Source organism: Garra rufa, chromosome 15 (assembly GCF_049309525.1).
Source record: "Garra rufa chromosome 15, GarRuf1.0, whole genome shotgun sequence".
NCBI classification, from domain to species: Eukaryota; Metazoa; Chordata; class Actinopteri; order Cypriniformes; family Cyprinidae; genus Garra; species Garra rufa.
Genome location: NC_133375.1, coordinates 24,611,317 through 24,624,263, shown reverse-complemented (window position 1 = coordinate 24,624,263; position 12,947 = coordinate 24,611,317). Strand labels below are relative to the sequence as shown.

Genomic DNA, 12,947 nt, shown 5'->3' with positions numbered 1-12,947 from the left:
CCTCTCTCGCCCCATGAACTATTCCGGAGACCCGGGTGGTTGCAATGGTTTCCTCCTGCAATGTTCCCTCTATATCGAAGCCAACGCACACCAGTTTCCAAACGAAAGTTCTAAAATATATTTTATGATTTCCCTCCTCACTGGGCAGGCACTTCAATGGGCGGATGCACTCTGGAATTCACGGAGCGATGCATTAATCTCCTATAATGCTTTCGTTGCCCACTTCAAGGACGTGTTTGGAGCTGCTCTCACTCCCCTTTCCGTGCACGACGAACTGATTACTCTGAATCAAGGTACGTCCAATATTCATGATTACACCCTGCGCTTCCGCTCTCTAGCGGCCACCAGTGGTTGGAACCAAGTCGCTCTCCTAGCAGCCTACCGTAAGGGGCTTAAACCCCAGATCCGCAAGCATATGGTCATTTACGATGACGACGTACCGCTGGAAACCTTTATTAAGAAGGCAGTAGGCATTTCTCAACATCTCTCAGCGTGTCCTTCTACAAAGTCTGTACCCAGCTTCCCTCCACTCCGAACATCGTCACCCCAACGAGATGCGGAAGAGCCTATGATTACTGACTCCTATCGCCTGGATCCCGCGGAGAGGAAACGACGAATTAATAATCGTCTATGCCTATATTGTGGAGAAGCCTCTCACTTCATCAGTGCCTGTCCAGTCCGCCCGCCTCGTCCAATGGTGAGTACCGTATCTATTACTCCGGCCATGTCTCTCTTACCCCATATTACCGCTGAACTAATAGTAAACTCTCGCACTCTCCCCATCTATGTGCTCGTGGATTCCGGAGCGGCTGGCAATTTTGTTTCATCACACTTCATTGCTAAACATCGAATTCCCACCGTTCAAAATGAGGTCACCTACCAAATTACCACAATCCAAAACTCACCATTGGGCGATGGTAAGATATCTCGCCGGACCAGAAAAGTGACCCTCGTCTCCCAACACAACCACCGGGAACATCTGACCCTCCTAGTACTCCCGCGAGCCAACGTGGATGTCATCCTGGGCAGACCATGGCTCATTAAGCACCAACCCCGCATAGATTGGAGCACAGGAGAGGTCCTGGAGTGGGGCGCAACGTGTGAGGACCACGGCTACCATCCTTCCTCGTCAGATACAGAGTCTCCATACCGTCCTATCCCTCTGCACGCCACCACCATAGAGAGCCCTGCCACTCAATCCGCCACCGCCATTCCCCCCGTCTATCAGTCTTTCACCGATGTCTTCAGCAAGGAACGGGCCACACAACTACCACCGCACCGGCCCTGGGACTGTAGTATCGACCTGCTGCCAGGCGCCAAACTACCCCACGGGAAGATCTACCCCCTCTCACGTCCTGAGCAGGAAGCCATGGAGAATTACATCCAGGAGGCTCTCCAACAGGGGTTCATCAGACCTTCCACGTCCCCAGCAGCATCCAGTTTCTTCTTCGTCCCCAAGAAGGATGGTGGGCTCAGACCTTGCATTGACTACCGGGTGCTCAACGACGCCACGGTGAAATTCGCCTATCCACTTCCTCTAGTGCCAGCTGCCTTGGAGGAACTACGGGAAGCCCGTGTCTTCACCAAACTCGACCTCCGCAGTGCATACAACCTGATCCGTATCCGAGAAGGAGATGAGTGGAAGACCGCCTTCATCACCCCCACCGGTCACTATGAATATCAGGTGATGCCCTATGGCCTGGCTAACAGTCCTTCCGTATTTCAGAATTTCATGAACGAAATCTTCCGCGACTACCTCCATCGATTCGTAATCATCTACATTGACGATATCCTCATTTACTCACGTAACCTAAAAGAACATCAAGACCACGTCCGTCAGGTTCTCCAACGCCTCCGTGAGTACCAACTCTATCTAAAATTAGAAAAATGTGAATTCCATCAGCCCACCATCTCCTTTCTCGGATACGTGATCACTGCGGAGGGAGTTCACATGGAAGCCGGCAAGGTGGACGCAGTGGCCAAGTGGGCGGAGCCCAGGACGGTGAAGGAGCTTCAGCGTTTCTTAGGCTTCGCTAACTTCTACCGACGCTTTATAAAGAACTATAGCCTCCTATCGGCTCCACTCACTTCCCTCTTAAAGGGAGGTCGCCGGGTACTACAGTGGACTCCAGAGGCTCAGCAAGCCTTCGACCGTCTAAAGCTAATGTTCACCACCGCTCCCATCCTCAAGCACCCCGACCCTTCAAGGCCCTTCGTGGTGGAGGTAGATGCGGCGGACGTGGGCGTAGGAGCCGTGCTGTCCCAGTGGTCTGATGAACCCCGATCCCTCCATCCGTGTGCGTACTATTCCAAAAAACTCACCCCAGCTGAGCAGAATTATGGAATTGGAGACCGCGAACTGCTGGCCATAAAGCTCGCCCTCGAAGAGTGGCGGCACTGGTTGGAAGGAGCCCAGTTCCCCTTCACCGTAATAACCGACCACAAGAACCTCCAGTACATTCAGAACGCCAAGAGACTAAATGCCCGCCAAGCTCGCTGGTCATTATTCTTTGCCCGATTCAATTTCCACATTACTTACCAACCCGGCCACAAAAACACCAAAGCAGACGCCCTATCACGTATGCACTCACCTGAACCTACCTCTGACGATCCTGATCCAATTCTACCCCCATCTGTCTTTCTCGCACCCATACTATGGCAGCTGGATGAAGATATACGGGCCGCCACCTTCGAGGAACCTGCACCACCGGAGCTTCCCCCGGGTCGTGTCTATGTCCCAAGCCGTCTCAGACCCCTTCTGCTGGATAGTACGCACACGTCCCCCGGCTCAGGACATCCTGGCAGCAGGCGAACCCTCTCGCTCCTCCAGCAGAAATATTGGTGGCCCAACATGAGCAGGGAAGTGGAACGGTACGTCCAAGGATGTTCGGTCTGCGCCGTCAACACAACCCCACGCCGCTTACCCGAAGGTAAATTACAACCGTTACCTATTCCCCGCCGACCCTGGACACACTTGGGCATTGACTTCGCCACAGACCTGCCCCCCTCTCAGGGTTACACCACAATTTTAGTGGTAGTCGATCGATTCTCGAAAGCTTGCAAATTAATACCTCTCAAAGGTCTCCCCACAGCACTAGAAACCGCAGAGGCACTATTCCACAATGTATTCCGGAACTTCGGACTCCCAGAAGACATCGTGTCCGATCGGGGACCCCAATTCATTTCCAGGGTCTGGCGGGCCTTCTTCCAACTTCTGGGTACCACAGTCAGCCTGTCATCCGGATATCACCCTCAAACGAACGGGCAGACCGAACGGAAAATACAGGAAATCTCCCGCTACCTTCGGACGTACTGTTCCCAACATCAAAACACCTGGAGCCAGTATCTACCGTGGGCTGAGTATGCGCAAAATTCCCTCCGTCAAACCTCTACTGGTCTAACCCCATTCCAATGCATTCTAGGTTATCAACCAGCTCTGTTTCCATGGACTGGAGAGTCCTCCGAGGTGCCCGCGGTAGATCACTGGTTCCGAGAGAGCGAGAGGGTGTGGGACTCAGCGCACGTCCATCTCCAGCGGGCAGTACGGAGGCATACGGAACATGCCAACCGCCGTAGGTTACCCAACCCAGTTTACCTCCCCGGGGACCAGGTATGGTTGTCCACTCGAGACATACGCCTCCGGCTGCCCAGTAGGAAGCTGAGTCCCCGCTACATAGGGCCCTTCACCGTGCACTCACAGATCAACCCTGTCACCTACCGTCTAAACCTACCTCCACATTACAGAATCGCCCCCTCGTTTCACGTTTCCCTACTCAAGCGCCACACTGAACCCCTGTTCCCTTCCTCCACAGAGTCGGAGTCACCTCCTCCTCCCGACCCGCCAGAGATCCTTGGAGATAACATCTACCAAGTCCAAGAAATCCTAGACTCCCGGCGGCGGAACGGCCAGCTCCAGTACCTAGTGGACTGGGAGGGGTTCGGACCCGAGGAGAGATCGTGGATACCCCGTGACGACATCCTGGACCCGACTCTCCTCGAGGAATTCCACCGCCAACATCCCGAACGCCCAGCTCCCAGAGGTCGTGGTCGTCCCCGTCGCCGTTCTTGGGTGCCAGGAGTCACCCGTGGAGGAGGGGGTGATGTCACACCCTCTGCACGTTCCCTCAGCCCCAATCACCACGATCCTCCACCAACCAGCCAATCACCACCACAGCACACCCGTGAACCATCACCAGAATACTAATCACCGTCACCTGCACCAGCAATCACCACACCCTTTATATACCTACCTCTGCCACTCACTCATCGGCTGGTATCGAAGTTGCATGGATGCTTCTCTGTGGATCTTCTCTCCCTCCTGTTGTCTCTCCTGTGCTCCTCGTGGATTCTTCCGATGTTCTCCTGTGCTCCTCGTGGATTGCTCTGATGTTCTCCTGTGATACACGTTAATCGTGTTAAAGGGAAGTGACTATTGCTAACGCTATGATCCTTATGAACTTGAACTCACCTGTTGTGTTTGTTTGAAGATTTGACCACAGAGACCTTATTTCACCCGATTGCACGTGTGTTGTACTGTGCACGTTTGTTAATAAATACCTTGAAAGATACTCACCTTCTCCCTTTGTGTGTGGTCGTGACAAAAGGGGACTAGAATGCCCATTTTCCACAAGTTGGTTTGATTCTTTAGGGTCTTCATGAAAGGTCTGTAACATACTTTGATTAAAATTCCTTAAAGGTCATGTAAAACAACACCCTTTTTACCTTGTCAAAAACAGCTCTGTTCACAGCGACCAGTTTCGGTGCATGTCTCTTTAAATGATAATGAGCTACTGGTTACCCCGCCTGTTTTTGTGTGTGGCTCTGGTTTTGGAAGAAAAAATAAAGGCTCTTATGTTCACTTTTATATCCAAATACAAAACACATGCATTGCTTACGAGACACTGTTGTCGCTAAGGCTGCTCAAGCAGGAGAAAATAGCAGACAGCATACAATTGGCTGAGGGCTGAAATATGCTAATATGGGAAAGTCCTTCAGCGGTTGTGGGCAGGGCCTGAGCACTATGACGTCACACTGCTCAGAAAATCAAAATGACTTGATAATTGAGACTGTTTAGATTTTTTGAGGATTAAAAATGAAAGTGAATAGATTTTTACCATTGTATGGTGGTTGTGCAAACACCATGTGAAAAATTGCATCTAGTGTTCTCTTTAATCCTTTCCGCTTTTAACAGGGTGGATAAAATACCTCATATCTTTTGTTGTTGTGGCAACCAATTTGGTTGTGCGTCCAAACTCAACAGTATTTTGGCACAAGCTTATCTGTCATTATTGAAATTACAGTAGTAAGAAGCCAACACAAGCAGATTGCATAACATGACCTCATTCTCTAAAACCCTACAGTGTATAGAGGAAAATATAACACAGATTACTTCACATTATATATGGCTTCTTTTGCATTGAGTGTTGTATGTTTTATGTGGTAAATTCTTGGCTGCCATTAAGTGTAAACAGTTTTCGTACTTCTTTCAGTCACACTTAATGTCCGGTGTGAAGCCAAACCACTGATATAGACACTGATTAAAATACCAGGAATCACATAGAAAAATGTGATTAATGCATAAAGATGTCTTGTGTCCAGGTGAAAAGCTACTGGCTGGGGCCACATTATATCAAAGAGGGGCAGGAAGGCAACGACATCAGACGCACTAATGTTCCAGACATCCGAGTGGCATACCGCTTTGAGACGCTGTGCGAGGAACTGAATCTGATCACCCAGGCTGTACGGTCAGAGGAGCTGGAAACGGTTGAAGAGCAGGGCTCCCTGTGCATGGGTGCAGGACCGGCCAGACGTTAGCAGTGTCATACAGGTTCAATTATTCACCCAGGGCAGAATGTAAGTGAAAGGTGATTTAGGAAAATGCAAGTTGGTACTCATTGCAGAGTCAAATGACTTGCAGCTCTACCTCTCTGGATGTCTAATGGGTTGGCAGGATAGAGTTGTGGGTTGGGTTAGGGTGTGGTTGAATATTCTAGCTCCACCCATTAAAAACAAATTAAGTTTGCTCCTCCTCAATGAACGTCTGGAGAGGGGAAGCTACATGTAAGCTTCACCTATTTGCTCTGCAGAGAGCAGCCTCTCGGGAAATGTGGCACAGTCATACTGTGTTTGATTTCACTGGTGTTCAACTACATATACCCCCCTCCCCCTCTTTTGAGTTTATTTAGGTATTTGCTAGAAATGTACTGTAGTTTTTTTGGTTGTGAAGTGCAGGTTTAAACTCATTGCTGGGAAACAGAATTTGCACACAGGAAATGCCAATGTTGTGTTTGACAAGCACATAAACATTTTGCTGAATACCAGCTGGAAACACTTACAGTATCTGAAGGCTCCAGAAATCCAGTCAAGCATCAGGAAACACTAGAAGTCTCCCCCTTTGTTACTGTGGACCTTACACTGTTGTTAAACCTGCAGTCCAGCATGAAGATCAGTGAAATGGTTTACACCATCATAGATATTAAACATTTGGTGTCGCTTGTGCACTTGTTTTTGAACGCTAACAGCCATTAACATTTTGTTCTTTGGCTACTATATGTGAGCTCATGAGCCGTCAACATCCTGTCATTTTGAAATGGATTTTTATCTCCTTTATATTCTTGATTTTAACAGGTTCTGTTCTAATAAGTTTGTTATTGTGATATTATTTATTTTATAATAGTGGTTGTATCCTTTGAGTCATTTGGTCATTTTTATGTGTGTCTGTAATTGAATAATGATTAGTGCTATTTATTGTAAATCAGACATGATGATATCAAAGTGAAGTTTATTTTTTCTGCTGTTTTCTGTATCTCAAAATTAAAATATAATTCTGAGAGTCTGTGGGTTTAATATTGGATATATATACAGTACAGACCAAAAGTTTGGACACACCTTCTCATTCGTGTGTCCAAACTTTTGGTCTGTACTGTAGTTTTCTCAAAAACACAAACATGTTGCTTGCATATTATTGTAGCCCAGTATGTGCTGATTACAATGTAATCAGACTTTAGCCATTAATATGTTTTTAAGATACTGAAAAAAGCACAAATGTCAGGGCATGTCAAAACTTCTTCAGGGCCCCAAAACACCCTCAGACCCCAGAGGGTTAAAGATGGGTCGTGACTGGGTCTTCCAACATGACAATGAGCCAAAGCACACCCCCAGGAAAACCAAGGAGTGGCTCTGTAAGAAGCATATCAAGGTTCTGAAGTGGCCTAGCCAGTCTCCAGACCTAAATCCAATAGAAAATCTTTGGAGGGAGCTGAAACTCCGTGTTGCTCAGCCCTGAAACCTGACAGATCTAGAGAAGATCTGTATGGAGGAGTGGGCCAAAATCCCTCCTGCAGTGTGTGCAACCCTGGTGAAGAACTACAGGAACCATTTGACCTCTGTAACTGTTAACAAAGGCCTCTCCCAAATATAAAAAAAAATTGACTCCAGTGATCAAATACTTATTTGACACAGTAATTCACAAATAAATTGTTAAAAAATCATACAATGTGATTTCCGGATTTTTATTTTTAGATTCTGTCTCTCACAGTGGAAATGCACCTATGCTGAAAATTGTACACCCCTCCATGATTTCTAAGTAAGAGAACTTGCAAAATAACAGGGTGATCAAATACTTATTGACCTCACTGTATGTATGTATATATATATAGTACAGACCAAAAGTTTGGCCACACGAAGGTGTGTCCAAACTTTTGGTCTGCACTGTATATACTATTCATTGTTTTTTCAAAGTAGAAGCAAGCAATTTCTTGGTAATGTGCAAGACTTTGATTCTTTAGCTGATATAGTGAAATAACTAAAGGAATAACAAAGTAATTTGTGGAAAAAAAAAATTCTGTACCCTTTGTTCCATTGTTTTACAATAACTTGCATGTTGTTGCATCACACTGCTGTTTGGTCCAGATTCATTTTTAAAACTATTTTTTATTGAAATTGTGACCTTTATATAAGAAAAAGAAAAAAAGTTTAAATCAGGGTTAAAAAATTGACTGCTGGGATATAAAATTACTCAAGATAACATAACATAAGATGTATGATGTAAATACTTTCTAAACTAGTTCCAATTTTTAAGGATTAGTTTACTTCCAGAATACAAATTTCCTGATAATTTACTAACCCCAAGTTTTCCAAGATGTTCATGTCGTTCTTGCTTCAGTTTTAAAGAAATTAAGATTTTTGAGGAAGACATTCCAGGATTTTTCTCCATGTAGTGGACTTAAATGGGGATCAATGGGTTCAAAGTCCAAAAATGTAGTTTTAATGCAGCTTCAAAGGGCTCTACACAATGTTCAACAAAAAAAGGCACTTTCTAAAAATAAAAATAAATAATTTTTACTTTTTAAACAAATGCTAGTCCTGCGTCAGACCAACCTCACACATTACGTAGTCATGCTGGAAAGGTCAATTGTGATGTAGGCAGAAATACCGACCCAGTTTTATAAAACAAACGCAAAAAAAGTGAAACACCATTTACAAAAAAGGTATAACAATGTCGGACAATTTTGAAATTGGAGGAGAACATGAGATGAAGCTTTTCACCGTATCCTAACTTTCTGAATCGTAGAACACAGGTGAAGAGCTATCCATGTGATGTTATATATATATATATATACAGGGGCGCCGCTAAGGGGGGGAAAGTTAGGACAATTCTAAGGGCCCACACACTTTAGGGGCCCCCAGAGATCTGCTTGGGTAGGAGGGGCCCAACCTCATATTTTGTCGTAGGGCCCAAAATTGTGATATATATATATATATATATATATATATATATATATATATAGCCTATATATATATATATTTTTTTTTTTTAGAAAATGACCTATGGTTTCCCTATCATGTAGAGCCCTTTAAAGCTGCATTGAAACTTAAATTTGCTCCTTTAACCCTTGGGGTCCCATTGAAGTCCTCTATATATAAAGAAAAATCCTGGCATAAACCTAAATTTTATTTCGACTTAAGAAAGAAAGGCATAAACATCCTGGATTATATGAGCGGGGGTGAGTAAATTCTGTGGAATTTTTTATTTTGGAAGTGAACTAATCCTTCAATGCCTCACCCTAGTAGAATGCTAAAACACGTGTAAGAATTTAGAATGCACATAGGCCTAATTGCGTGAGAAATATAAATGAAAAATCGTTTGTATTATTTAGCATGGACAGAATAGTCATAACATGTCAGAACGCTCATTTTGTGGGTGTACTATCTCTTTAATTTGAAACCACTTTAGTACGCCTAATCCCACAGACAGAACCCAAGTGCGCGCACACGCCCCCTCCTCCATTCCCCTGCTCCTGCACCTCATTTTGTAGCACAAAGGGGCACACTCTTGTTACAAGATGGCAATGAAATTGGCATACTGGGATATACGCGGGGTAAGAATCAGGCGTCATTTTTGCATAACGTTACCTTTTTTATACGAATTTGACATAGTTAGACCTTTGTTTGATTCATATTTCTGCGAAATGCTCGTTTCATAACTTCCTTAATGGAGTCATCGCAGTAGAATAGAATCGCAGTCAGTTAAAAACGATCAAAACCCCATAATCTCAGCTTGTTTAAAGTCACATATTTGGTTAACGATAAGTCGAGATAAATGAACTAACGGCTGCTAGTCGGCAAAGTTTGATACTGGTTTAACATTAGGTAACGATTGCTTACGTTAATGTGACACTGAGCTGAAACATGCAAACTGCATATTCCTGTGGATATTTTATGGACGATTCTTTAAAATAATGTCTTTATACCTGACTGCTAGTCAGGAGTGATGAATACGAGCTTTTGCAGTTTAGCGCTTAGTTGCTCGCCAAGCCCACATATACTACTTTATTATAATTTTACGTCAGTTATGTTTATGCACAGCTTTATCTAACGTACAGCTTCCGGTGTGGTTACACCCCAAATGCGAAATTACGACGAAACACTTGCTGTATTCAAGATGGTGCGGTATTCATTCAAGTTCGAGCTAACGTTACATTAAACAATGTGTTAAAGCACTGGACCAGCCAGTTTTAACTTTGGGTTATAAAAACATTCCTGAGAGCTGCTTTAAAGATGCTTTGCCAAAATGTTACGTCGAGTTGTCATAAACTGCCTCGGTGCTTATCTTACTAAAAAGTCATACGCTTTCTAAAGTCGCAGAACATTTTTCTCGCTCCTCGATATAAATATGGAACAAGAAACGCGTAAGCTGGGTAATACTTTACTGTTTGTTTCAGAAGACTCAAGACAACTTAACCACATCTGTGTATCAACATTTCCACAGCTAGAAGAGTAACGTTAGTTATTAACCCTCTGCTGCTGCTCGCTTTTCAGTCAAAAACAGCGCCAGAAGGTTAAACAGGTTGAATTGTGTTATTTGCAAATCAGTGTTATTTACCTCATAAATATGAAAACAAGAAAATTAACCTAGAGGTTATAAATATGCTGTGTGAAATATCAACCCTCGGGTTAATCATTTCAAGAGTGAAAAACATTTCACAGCAGCTGGAATTATTTATATAATATGTTGTGGATATCTTTCATCTGATTCCAGCTTGCTCAGCCGATCCGTCTGCTGTTGGAATACACTGGTTCCAAGTATGAGGAGAAGTTGTATTCTTGTGGTGAGGGTAAGTGATTATTATTTTTTATCATAGTCAGATTGTCCATATAAAAGCGCATCAGCTTGATTTTATATTCTTGCCTTGCAGCTCCCAACTATGACAAAAGCTGTTGGTTTAATGAGAAAGAGAAACTTGGGATGGATTTTCCTAATGTAAGTTGCATTCTGTAGTTACACACATAGTATTGTTCAGTATGAAATGCAATAACTAACCACCATCATCTTTCACCAGCTGCCCTATTTAGAGGATGGAGACACAAAAGTAGTCCAAAGCAATGCTATAATGAGATACATCGCCCGCAAACACAAGCTCTGTGAGTACTTGATTGGTTTATTTTTTCATTCTTCAAAAAAAAAAAAACTTTAGCATCACTAAAGCCATCCAAGTAATACTTCTCTTTCTAACGTGTTTCTAGGTGGGGAAACTGATGAAGAACAGACGAGAGTTGACATCTTGGAAAATCAGTCGATGGACTTCCGCAATGGTTTTGTCCAGCTCTGCTATGGAGACTTTGTGAGTGATTGATTATATAAAAATATGTATTACAGTAATATGAACATCATAATATGAATTTGCTTGTTAATTGATAACACAAATGATTTGTTATCCATTTGTATTTGATTACAGGACAAAAACAAATCATGCTACGCTGAGAAACTGCCAGGAACTCTAAAGCAGTTCTCTAACTTCCTTGGTGAGAGGAAGTGGTTTGCTGGGGACAATGTAAGTAGGCATAATATTCGGAATTTGAAGCACTTTTTTGTCCATTTAAGTGGCAGGATATGACAGTATATCTAATTAAATGATTAGTTTGACATGCTCATCCCACTGTCTCATCCTGTAGATCACATTTGTGGACTTCATCATGTATGAGTTGTTGGATCAGCATCGTATGTTTGACGCGGCGTGCCTGGATGACTACAAAAACCTTAGATGTTTCCTGGATCACTTTGAGGTTTGGATTCAGCGTTTGTCACTCAGAATGATTTGATAGTCTCACCTAAATTGCATATTGTGACTGATATAATTGTTTCCCTGTCAGAGTCTTGAGAAGATTGCAGAATACATGAAGTCAAGCAAGTTCATTAAAACACCTGTGAACAACAAGATGGCCAAATGGGGAAACAAGAAGGAGTGAAACTAACCAGATTGTGTCTTGATAAAGTGTCATAAGTTGTACCACCAACTGCTTTGGTTAAAAGGTCAATGCAGTTGAACTGCAAAACAGAGTTCTCAGTTGTTGTCTGTAGACATAGTGCAAGCACTTATGTTTGAATTAAAAGTGTTTAGGTGAGTTTTGCACTTTGATTTTTGACTATTTGATGCCATTTCATTGTTATATTATGGATCTCACTGTTTGGATTGTGATTCTACATTTGAAAACAAGCATTAAATGCAGTACCTTTTTTTTTCAATAAAGCAGAGCACTGTTTTGTTCAATGAATTTTAAAAATGGTGTTTTTTCCTCGGGTGAAACCTCACTAATGTTTGGAAGCCTGTTTACACCACTGGATAGAAAAATAAAAAGGTAATTGTGACTTATTTCACAATTCTGACCTTTTTTCTCGCAATTGTCTCAGAATTGATACAAATTTGCAAGTGTGAGAAATAGTCGCAATTCTGAGAACATAGTCTTTTTATCTTGCAATTGTGAGTTTATTTTACACCGTTCTGAGAAAAAAGTCAGAATTGTGTTTATATCTTGCAATTGATAGTTTAAATCACATTTCTGAGAAAATTTTTTTAGTTAAATCTTGTAATTCTGTCTTAATGTCTCACAATTTTGAGTTAAATCTTGTAATTCTGGCTTAATATCTTGCAATTTTGAGTTAAATCTTGTAATGTTGGCTTTATAACTCACAATTGTGAGTTTATATCACACATTTCTGAGAAAAGAATTGTGAGTTTATATCACAATTGTGAGTTAAATCTAGTATTTCTGGATTTATAACTTGCTATTGTGAGTTTATATCACGCATTTCTGAGAAAAAAAGTCAGAATTAAGAGTTAGATCTCGTAATTCTGGCTTTATAACTGCAATTCTGAGAAAAAAAATTCAAAATTGTAAGTATATCTGAAGTAAGTAATGCTGACTATAATTGTGAGTTCATATCACGCAGTTCTGCGAAAAAAAAGTCAGAATTGTGAGTTTATATTTTGCAAAAGTGAGTTAAATCTCGTAATTCTGGCTTTAAAACTCAATTGTGTTTATAATACATTTCTGAGAAAAGTAAGAATTGTGAGTTTATATCACGCATTTCTGAGAAAAAAAATCAGATTGGCTGACATAGTGATGTAGGTTTAGGGGTGGGGTTAGGTAAGGGTGGTCATTTTGAT

At 42.7% G+C, this 12,947-nt stretch overlaps 2 protein-coding genes across 4 annotated transcripts in view; both read left to right on the top strand.

Annotated features, from left to right (window-relative positions):
- ampd2b (adenosine monophosphate deaminase 2b) overlaps window positions 1-6,854 on the top strand; it is a 42,219-nt gene extending 35,365 nt beyond the window's left edge. For 2 of the 3 annotated variants that reach the window (XM_073818667.1, XM_073818668.1), the window contains exon 18: window positions 5,599-6,854. In XM_073818667.1, coding sequence (XP_073674768.1) covers window positions 5,599-5,814 — 216 coding nt within the window. In that variant the 3' untranslated portion in view covers window positions 5,815-6,854. The remainder of the gene's footprint in view (window positions 1-5,598) is intronic. The other variant, XR_012339310.1, reaches the window with a different exon arrangement.
- Window positions 6,855-9,252: 2,398 nt separating this feature from the next.
- On the top strand, window positions 9,253-12,063 carry LOC141286857 (glutathione S-transferase Mu 4-like). Its single transcript, XM_073818970.1, has 8 exons — window positions 9,253-9,380; window positions 10,541-10,616; window positions 10,698-10,762; window positions 10,842-10,923; window positions 11,026-11,123; window positions 11,238-11,333; window positions 11,455-11,565; window positions 11,653-12,063. Exons 1-8 carry the CDS (start codon window positions 9,345-9,347, stop codon window positions 11,746-11,748), a joined length of 660 nt encoding a protein of 219 aa, XP_073675071.1. The 5' UTR covers window positions 9,253-9,344; the 3' UTR covers window positions 11,749-12,063.
- Window positions 12,064-12,947: the final 884 nt, after the last annotated feature.

Excerpts from the sequence above, each read along its gene's own strand:
- LOC141286857 (XM_073818970.1), top strand. The coding sequence starts at position 9,345 with ATGGCAATGAAATTGGCATACTGGGATATACGCGGG. Across the intron at positions 10,763-10,841 it reads TTGGGATGGATTTTCCTAAT|CTGCCCTATTTAGAGGATGG; the intron begins GTAAGTTGCATT and ends ATCTTTCACCAG. Across the intron at positions 11,566-11,652 it reads GTTTCCTGGATCACTTTGAG|AGTCTTGAGAAGATTGCAGA; the intron begins GTTTGGATTCAG and ends TTTCCCTGTCAG.